General features: G+C 40.1%; 1 protein-coding gene across 5 annotated transcripts in view; it reads left to right on the top strand.

Moving 5' to 3' along the window:
• LOC122069200 (DDB1- and CUL4-associated factor 13-like) overlaps positions 1-10,327 on the top strand; it is a 29,871-nt gene that overhangs the window by 16,657 nt on the left and 2,887 nt on the right. For all 5 annotated transcript variants that reach the window (XM_042633168.1, XM_042633188.1, XM_042633161.1 and 2 more), the window contains exons 11-16: positions 4,980-5,043; positions 5,229-5,282; positions 7,350-7,435; positions 7,514-7,574; positions 7,716-7,780; positions 7,987-8,092. In XM_042633168.1, the coding sequence (XP_042489102.1) occupies positions 4,980-5,043; positions 5,229-5,282; positions 7,350-7,435; positions 7,514-7,574; positions 7,716-7,780; positions 7,987-8,092 (436 nt within the window). The remainder of the gene's footprint in view (positions 1-4,979; positions 5,044-5,228; positions 5,283-7,349; positions 7,436-7,513; positions 7,575-7,715; positions 7,781-7,986; positions 8,093-10,327) is intronic.

Here is a 10,327-nt window from a genome sequence, read left to right as displayed (position 1 = left end):
TTCCCCCACAAAACAAACACTTTTCCCCCATTTGTAATTGAACTGAAAATGGCATATGCAGGATCCATAGATACATGGATGACAACATCTTGGTTTTGAGTTAATTTAGGAAAAATGTATAGAAGCCATTGCATGTTGACTAGAATTATGATATTCAAATATGCACTTCGTGGAATAAAGATCCATGGCTGGAATTGAAGCTTATCGTATCTTCGTCTATGTATAGAAGGCCCAATATAAAACTATGAGACATCTTACTGATGTTTAAGAGTCATTTTTCCCAACAATTTGTTTCTACTTAAAGTAGGATTTCTAGAAATCTAGTGTCCCTGGCATGTTATTCATACGAACCCCATATAGCTGTGTTTTTACTTGGTCATTGTTTTTGTGTTATTTTCCTTTGACTTTTACTTTCCCTTTTTTGTCTTTGCACAATTCCATGTAGCTAACCACATTAAGTTGGGATAAGGCTTTGTTGTTGTTGTTGTATAGTTGTCAAGGCATCACCTAAGCAACACCTTGGCGTCCAGGTGCCGTGATCGCCTAGGTGGGGCCACCTTGGAGGCCTTGGTCCCCTTGCTTCCAGGCCCCTTCCAACGCCTTAAATTGCAAAGGCGCCATGAAAACTATGTCCAGAAGCATTTGGTGAAGCAATAGTTTGAGGATGAAGGAAAGGAAATAGAGGACTCTGGTATCCTTTCTAGTTTGGTATGTATTCAGGAAGTTGTAGGTAATTCCTTTAACCTCATTTCTTTTAGGGCCAAAGGCCCCTTCACAGCCATGCCAATGGCCCCCTTTACAGGGATCAAGATCTGCCACGTGGAAGATTGGATGGGGCATTGGGGCTTGATATTTCTGGACTGGTAGACTCCTAGGTAGTTGTGCTCACGTGCCAAGTTTGAGCCGCGGCAGAGTTACCCAAATTTGTCTTAGAAAAAAAAATCCATAAAATGGGAGAGTGCACAGTACTGGTAGGATTACAGTACAAGTATGCAGGGTCAGACATGGAGATGCATGCCAATACACCGGGGGGATATTTGGTTGAATTTGAGTTTGAAGTTGGACATGTGGCCTATCCAAACCCTTGTCTATACAATGGTTCGAAATTGTCACATCATCCTGCTGCGGGGCAGACTTGTTAGAATAGTAGCATGTAAAGGTATACATGGAACTTTGTGTTTGTCTTTAGTTATAATAACCAGCATTGTAAGGGGCATACTTGTAATTTTTTACTCAAATACTGATGCTGTTTGGGTCACAAACCAAAATCATTTCCCCCATATTTTCTTCTCTTTCTTCTTCCTTCACCAACTGGAACTTGTTCTCCATCCTACCATTCCTGGTCCTTCCCTAACAGATTAAGTATACAACTCTTAACTTGGTATTAGAGCAAGGGAAGTTTTGACAGTCGAACCAAATTCTATTCTTCTCTTCTCTCTTTGCAAGCCCTAGAACTGAGCAAAGGCAGTAGTTCCTAGAGCTTGTAGAGGAATGCCCAATCCAATATGAATGAAGTTGAGGATTGATAATATGGCAGAGACGAATCAAAGGTAAACTTTCCTGCAAAACAGAGTACCACTAAGTTCCGAAAACCTCAAATTGGATCGCTATGGGCCCACAAGAAATAGATAACACAATTTAATGGTTTAGTGGCAATCTTGTAAATTCTCAGCACAATTAGAAGCCTTTGGAAGAATGACACATGGGACTTGGTACACTTTACATTCAAGCAAAAGGCAGATGGAACTATAGATAGATACAAGACTAGATTGCTGGTCAGAGGTTTTTCTCAGACCATGGGATTGACTATTAGGAAATGTTTGCTCCAGTTGCCAAGATGAATACCGTCTGAGTCATTATATCTTGTGCAATTAATAATGGGACCTACAACAGCTTGATGTCAATAATGCCTTCCTCTATGTGAACTTGAGGAAGAAGTTTACATGGACATCCCTCCAAGTTATTCTAGGAAGGAGACTTAAGGGAAGGTATGCAAATTGAAACGGGCATTGTATGGGCTAAAGCAATCTCTTAGAGCTTGGTTTGGTCGCTTTCATAAGGCTATGGTTTCGGTGGGATATAAACAAAGTAATGTTGATCACACTCTAATTATCAAAAGAGTTGATGATCAGGTTGCTATTCTCATTTTTTAATGTGGATGAAATTGTCGTTACTGGGAGTGACCTGGTTGAAATAGCCAACTTGAAGACTAATCTGGGAAAGGAATTCGAGATTAAAGATCTGGGTAAGTTGAGATACTTCCTCAATATTGAGGTGGTTCAGTCTACAAGAGGTATTTCTTCCCAATGAAAGTAACACCCTAGACATTCTCTCTGAGATTGGGATGTTAGGGTGCAAGCCATTTGATACTCCTCTCGAGGCCAATACTCATTTGAAAGCAAGAAGAGTGAATTAGTTGATGAGGGTCAATACCAGGGACTAGTTGGGCAACTTATCTATTTGTACTATACTAGACCAGACATTGCCCATGCTATTAGCTTGGTGAGTCAGTACATGCATGATCCCCGTTCTTCTCATATAGAGGCAATGTTCTTCATTCTTCGCTACCTGAAGTCCACTCCAGGGAAGGATATTTTGTTCTCACCTTGGTGATTATATACGTGTTGAGGCATATACTGATGCAAACTAGGCTGGTTCCTTAGATGATCAACGGTCCTATTAGGCTATTGTACGTCAGTTGGTGGCAATTTTGTCTCATGGTGTAGTAAGAAGTAAGTGGCGGTGGCAATATATAGCGCAGAGGTTGAGTTTAGAGCCTTGGCTCATGGTATATGTGAGTTACTTTGGCTCTAAGGGTTACTCCAGGATTTGGGTGTGCCTGTTAAATTGCCTATTATGTTGTATTGTGATAACAAATCAACTATCGACATTGCACATAACCTAATCCAGCATAATCACACGAAACATGTGGAGATTGACAGGCATATCATCAAGGAGAAGCTGAAGCAGGATCTTATATGCATTCCTTATGTACGGTCTAAAGAACAGTTAGTAGATGTCTTTACAAAGGTCTTAGTAGTAAGATGTTTCATTCATATTTTGTGCAAGTTGGTCATGTGTGATATCCATGCACCAATTTGAGGGGAAGTGGTGTAATATGGGTATAAGGGTAGTATTGTCCATATGGGAAGAATTGGACTGGTACTCATATCTCTTCTAACTTCTATTATAAATAAAGGTGGACTGGTGTCAATTTGACACAAGTCACAATCCCAAAAATCATCACCTTGTTGGACCAATACTTGTGTTGGACCGCTTCTTCTTGGCTCTTAGCTTCCAAAGTCAGTCATGCTGGTTTAATCAGTCAAGTGCAACTACATCACCGTGGAGAGAAGCCTCTCTACACCAAACCATGTAAAGGCAAAACTGCATTTTATTTTATAAGGGACTAGGCGATTGCTTGGCTTATATCGGCTACCGAATATCTTGATTTACCTTTCGAAATTGACAAAGATAAAATGTAATTAAAATTTTTTTTTGTGTACAATTGGTCAGAAGGTTGGCCACTTATTGGCCAAGTGAATTCCCAATTACCATTGGATTACATCAAGGATCTTCCCTAAGCCTTTACCTGTTCGCGCTCATTGTGGATGAGTTAACATAATACATCCAAGATTAAGGCCCGTTTGATAACGTTTCAAGAAACGCGTTTTTGCCATTTCTGTGTCCAGAAACGGCAGAAACGGAACAAAAATCATTTGATAAAACTGTTTTGTTTCACTTGTTTTCAGAAATAGAAATTGAAATTTTTACCTATTTATGGTTCAAGAAAAGACCCAGGCTTGTTTCGCCGTTTCTGGAAACGACTCGTGGTCATTCTTTCCCTGGTTACTATCGACTTCCAGAAACATGACTTATCAAACACGTTCAATTCCGTTTCTGTTTCTGTTTCTAAAAACGAAAATTTATGTTTTTGTCGTTTCTTGAAACAGAAACGGCAGAAACGTTATCAAACGGGCCCTAAGTACTGTGGTGCATGCTATTCGCCAATGATATTATACTGATAGATGAGACTGTGGAAGGGATTAACACTAAATTGGAACTTTGGAGGTCAATCTTACAATCAAGAGGTTTTATGATAAGCAGAATAAAGACAAAGTATATTATGTGTCCCTTTAGTCAGGTTACAAGGGGTGATGCGGTTGTGAAGCTGGCTGACTGAGATTTACCACAAAGATAGTATTTTAAATACTTGGGATCAATTTTAGCAAAGATGGGGATATAAAGGATGATGTGTCCTACAGAATTAAGTGGGATGGATAAAGTGGAGAAGTACGTCGGGAGTGTTATGTGACAAGCGTATGCCAGTTAAACTCAAAAGAAAATTCTACAAGACAGTAATAAGACCAGCTATGACTTATGGAGTGGAGTGTTGGATAGTTAAAAAGAGTATTTTGAGTAAACTGGGAGCAGCAGAGATGAGGATGTTACGTGGGATGTGCAGCAAGACCAGAAGGGATAGAGTAAGGAATGATTGTATTAGAAACAAAGTGGGGGTCACCTCGATTCAGGACAAGCTTCGCGAGAGCCGGTTGAGGTGGTATGGTCATGTGCAACGGAAACCTATGGATGCCCTAGTCAGGAGAAGCGATCCGATTCATATGGAGGGTTCCAAAAGAGGTAGAGGCAGACCTAAAATGACTTTTGACGAAGTGGTGAGGAAAGATATGCAATTGGTAGGGTTGGATTCTAGTATGACCGCAGATAGACGTATGTGGAGGACAAAGACCCGTGTAGCCGACCCCTTGTAGGGGATGTTCCTGGGATGCTGTTCTATTTTTTTCGCTAAAACATATCTCTAGAATAGTCTTATACTTCCTTGTTGCATTTCGTTTATCTTATATTTCTTTTGCTTTGTTGAACATATTGGATCCATGTAGCCGACCCCATTTAGTTGGGATAAGGTTATGGTTGTTTGTTTGTTTGTTTTATTTCATAACAATGTTATTTGTTTGCAGTGACCGCAGCATAACACTTTATGATTTGCGTATGTCATCCCCAGCAAGAAAGCTTATCATGAAGGTACTTGGCAACCCAAATTCAACATTTATTTGTTATCGTAATGCCAATCACTGTATATTGATAAGGAATGAAAAAAGAAGACTTGAATATGCATTCTGTAGTATGTTCATTTATTTTAAACTGTTATAGTTGAGTTCATTTATTTTTCATGAGCCTTTTCCCTGACTTGTATCTGCTTTTTGCAGATGAAAACCAATTCTATCTCTTGGAATCCAATGGAGCCAATGAACTTTACTTCTGTAAGCACATCAGAAGCTTGCCTCATACTAAAATAGTAAATTTTATGCAAACTTTATCTGGCATAACATTTAGGTTAAATATTGGCATATTGTCTTTGGGATTTAGTATTACATTCTTGGATTTTTAGGGATCTAGATTGTTAGGATTGGAGATCTCCCAACAAGGGCCCCCCGGGGGGGGGGGGGTGTTTGTGAATTGGGATTATAAAAATTGAAGACTAAAAACTGAAGTTCAAGAACCCTTAACAATGATAAGTGCGGAAGCAATTGAGTTTTGAACACTCACCCACGGTCTGAGAAAATATAAGGGGGGAAAAGAGAGAAAAAGCAAGAAAGAACACGAGATTTGGAGCAGTTCGGGCAACTCCCTATGTCCACTACCAAGGCTCCTCAAGAACTTGGATTTCCACTATCTCAATTGCTTTCCTAGGTATCAATCAAACCCTTAGATTGTAGATTTTACACAGCTCACTATACACCCAAAGTGTTTTCCGAGGCTCACACCAAAACCCGACAATGTCACCTTATGACTCCTGTTGTATAGATGAACCTCCACACAAGGAACTTACAACACTTTCAAAAAAAGTGAGAAGAACAACTACAACCTCTAAGAAGGTGGGAAGGCAAAATAAATCTAAAGATCTCTCACAAAACAATAAAGCCCCAAAGTTGAAGAAATTCTCTATTAAAGCACATAAACAGTGTTGCATCAAAGTTGTTTTGAATGTGTAATATTTTCCTTTAAATAGGCTCAAATTGTTTGTGAGACAATACTCCGGATTTGGGAAAAAACACCAAGTGGACTTCCGCTGAACTCCTATGGGAAAATATATAGTTGTTGGACTCCCAATGATTATATTTATTACCATTGTAATTCAAGCCATGTAGGCATCTGTACAGGTGTACGGATGTCTGCATCAACTCAGCAGACGTCTGCAAAAGTTTGGTTGGATGAGGGACTCTAACATGTCTGAGAGTCAAGGTTACTGGTTTTGTGTCCATGTGATTCATCAGACGTCTCCTTAAGAGCATGGACACCTGCATACCTATGCAGACTTCTCCCGACTCAGAGACTTTTTTTTTTATCTCAACACTGATTGGGTGTATGCATATGTATGCGGACATTTGTCCGGCCTAGTGGACACTTCCTTCAGTGGACAACCTCTGACAAAGGAACTTTGAAAGATACTCCAGTTTAACCAGATGCCTTTGCAGCTATGCGGGCGTCTCCTTTGTCAGCGAACGACCACGGACAGAAAAATTGTTGTAAAGACAGATTTAACCCAGATTTTTTAGCCTTCTAAGTTCAATTGTATTCCAGTGACGTCCTTAGGGGCGTTTAGAGGGCTTTAACTTATGTGAAAGACAATACATCCTAGGTTGCAAGAAACATTAAAATAAAGCACAAAAACCTATGCTAATGAATCTTCTTCATCATGATGCTTCAAAGACTTGGTTCTTGAAGCTCTCCACTTAAATCTTCAGACTTTCATTCTCTTTTGCTCCAAGATGCCTGTATTCACTTCATTGAGTACTTCTCTTTGATACCAATGTGTTTGTGGGATTGGTTAGACCTTTCACAATCAAATACATGTTAGTAATCCCAACTTTATCGTTGTCCAAGATTGTTTCGTCACCAAAATATGAAGGCATGGATCATTGGATCCTATGGTCAACATAGATGAATACATATTTTATATGCTGAGAAATAAAATATCTACTGGACAGCAAGGGGATCCATGTAGCCGACACCATTTAGCTGAGATTCTCCTGACTTGCTAGGCTGTGCCTCTTTCCTCTTACTTTCATCTTTCATTTTTCATCCTCATTCATCATCTTTCATTTGTCATTTTTCATTTGTCATCTTATTTCCTTTCCCTCTTTTCCATCTCTTCATTCCTCTTTTCTGTTTTAAACCTCAGTTTTCCCTACTTTGTTTTGTTTGGATCCATGTAGCCGACCCCATTAAGTTGGGATAGGCTGAGTTTGTTGTTGTTGTTGTTTGTTGGTGTATGATATTTCTGGATTTAATTTTGTAAGCTACTGGTATTAATCTTACTGATGCAAGCGAATGAAGATTGCAACTGCTATAGCTATGATTCTAGAAAACTGAATGAAGCGAAGTGTGTACACAAAGATCATGTTTCTGCTGTGTACGTGAGAAGATCCCTATTTATTTACTGTATGAGCATTTAGGAATTTATTTCCACTGACAATCTGCATTGTTTCAGGATGGATATTGATTACTCACCCACTGGTAGGGAATTTGTAACTGGGTCATATGATAGAACAGTGAGTTCTCCTCAATCTTTCAACTCCCTACTCTTCTTTTTTTTTTTTTTTTTTTTTTTTTTTTTTTTGTTTGGGGGGGGGTGGGGGTGGTGTTTGGGAGTGGTATATTAGTAGTTGAATTTTGAATTTCTTTCCTTGTAGGTAAGAATCTTCCTGTATAATGGTGGCCATAGCCGGGAGATATACCATACCAAAAGGATGCAAAGGTCTGCTGGGTTTGAAAGTTTTCCTGCTTTTGTTAAGAGTCTTAAGACATCTAGTGTGATTTTCTGCATCATTGCACACAATTGTTAGTGTTTTCTGTTTCTGCCAGTAGAACATGAGAATCAAAGTCTAGAGTCTATACCATCCTTTATGGTTAAAGGTATTTTTATGAACCTAATTCAAGTTTCCGATTTCTCACATCCTGTAGGGTATTCTGCGTGAAGTTTAGTTGTGATGCAACTTATGTTATTTCGGGAAGCGATGACACCAATCTTCGTCTATGGAAATCAAAAGCATCAGAACAGTTGGGAGTGGTATGAATCTTCACTTCTACATGGACAATCTTTTCAGCATTTAATGACAACTTTTATCGTGTTTCTTTTTGTCATCCTGATATAGATTAGCAGTTTGTTACAGTCAGAAACCTGCTGATAATTTAAATAATTATTCTCTCTCTCTCTCTCTCCAGATTTGAGGGTAAGGCAATAATAGGCTGCAGTTCACTGGTTTGATGAGCTAGACTCACCTTGTGATTGTACTAACCTATTTGATCTTTTGGGTCATGATCATACGAAAACACACATGGAATGGTGACCTTTATGTATTGTCATCACTATTATTTTCCCCCTTTTAATTAATAACATTCTTATTTAATCAAATAATAAACCTGCAAAAAGGTGCAGTGCAAAATAGAAGTGCAATAGAAGTGAAGGAACAAAAGGAAAGAAACTACAAAATAAAGACAATTAACACATACAAAGTATGGATTAAGGAATTGGAATCAGATTGGGTGAATCACCCAATTTGAATCTGATTCTACTTCACCCAATCCCGATTCCTAGCAATTCTCCAGCTCCTATTTTGGATCAGGTGGTACTATTCCGGGCAAGATCCAGATCAGTGATTCAAAGTTCAAATGGATTACACTTTCTCCCATCTTTCTCTGTTTTCAATGGCATTGCCTCCGATGAGCCCCAGCTGCCTTCACTACCTCTAATGAGCCTCAGCTCCAACAAGAAGATGTTCGTCACAGAGTATCTTGCTCTTGGCTTTCACTGATACACTGGGGGTCGCTGATTTCCCCTCTTCATCCTCATCTTTCACTTCGTCGTGCCTGGGATTAACGATGGCAATAGCAAGCCTTAGCCTTGGAGACACTTTGCTCCTTTTTACCCTTCATCTCATCCAAAGCTGCAACTGCAACTTCCATTCTTCAACCGCCATTGCTAAGGCCACACCAACACAGCCACAGCTTCACCCAGTTGTCCACTGTTTCTCATTTCCACATTACCATTTTTACTTCCTAGTTTACCTCCTCTGCTTTGACCTATACTCCATCTATGTCACAGCAGCACCACCCACACGCCCACCATGCCACCGCCGTTGCTGACAACCTCACCATTACTAAAAATACTACGAAGGCAGTGGAGGAGATGTTGAGGGTGCTTTGGAGGGGATAGAAGCTAAGAAAGGTTAATGAGTATTGTAGGATTTTTCCTGCTGCTTGTAATGGTTTGCGAAGAGGCCTTCATGGTCAGACCTGCATCTCCAGCCACCACCATTTTCATTTCATTTAAGATTGGATTCATTGTAAGCTTCTGTATCTCTCTGGTTTCAGGTAAGAGGGCAGTTAACCTTCAAATCTCTTTTCACTTATCAGAACTCAAACCCTTGACTAGGGGTGTCAATTTCAGGCTAGGCCTGACCGTGCCCACCCGATTGAAGCCCGACCGAGACCGGCCTGATTAATAAACGTGCCAGGCTCAAGCCCAGCCTGGTCATTCCCGGTGCATAGTGTAAGCCCGACGAGTGCTCGCCTGACCCAACCGGTTACAAGCCCGACCGTTTATATGTATATTTTGAATTTTTTGGGGTAGAATAAGGTATATATTGATATTTTTATCAATTATTAAATGTAATTAAGTGTAAGTCTTCTCTACATTGTTGATGATTTAGTAAATATATTAATTTTCTGATATCTAAGACAACTAAAGCCCATTTAAGACCTGTTTAAGGCTTTAATGGTACATTAGCCCGTTTAAGGCCTGATCAGTAGAAGCCCAGTTAATGCCCGGAACACAATCTAGCTGATCGAGACCAACTCATTCCCTAAATGTGCAAGGGTACAGGCCCGGCTAGGCCCAACTGAGACCGGCCTGGCCCGACTGATTGACACCCCTACCCTTGACCTTCTCCTCTACCTCCACTGCCTCCTCCCCTTCCTTCTTCTCAACATCTGTCTCCCCTTTTCCTTTCATTCTCTACAACCTTCTTCCTCACCAATTTGATGCCCCTTTGCTAGCACCGACATCGTCATCATTGTTCCCAACACTAATTCTTCTCTTTGGCTCTCGGCATTCCTGTAGCTCTTCTTTCTCTGGTTTGGACTCCATTGTGGTGTATGTTGCAGAAACCATAAGATCTTTGCCAGAATCTAGATTTTTTCCTAAGGTGGTTGAAGGAGCTTCGTAGGGTTGCTTCAACCATTTTTGGTCACCGAATGTAACAGATAAGAGAGTTGCAGAACAGGGGGGCAGTGTGGGGGGGGG

Source organism: Macadamia integrifolia, chromosome 2, assembly GCF_013358625.1.
Source record: "Macadamia integrifolia cultivar HAES 741 chromosome 2, SCU_Mint_v3, whole genome shotgun sequence".
In the NCBI taxonomy this organism is placed as follows: Eukaryota; Viridiplantae; Streptophyta; class Magnoliopsida; order Proteales; family Proteaceae; genus Macadamia; species Macadamia integrifolia.
Note: the sequence above shows the minus strand (reverse complement) of the source record. Positions and strands in the feature narration are given on the sequence as shown.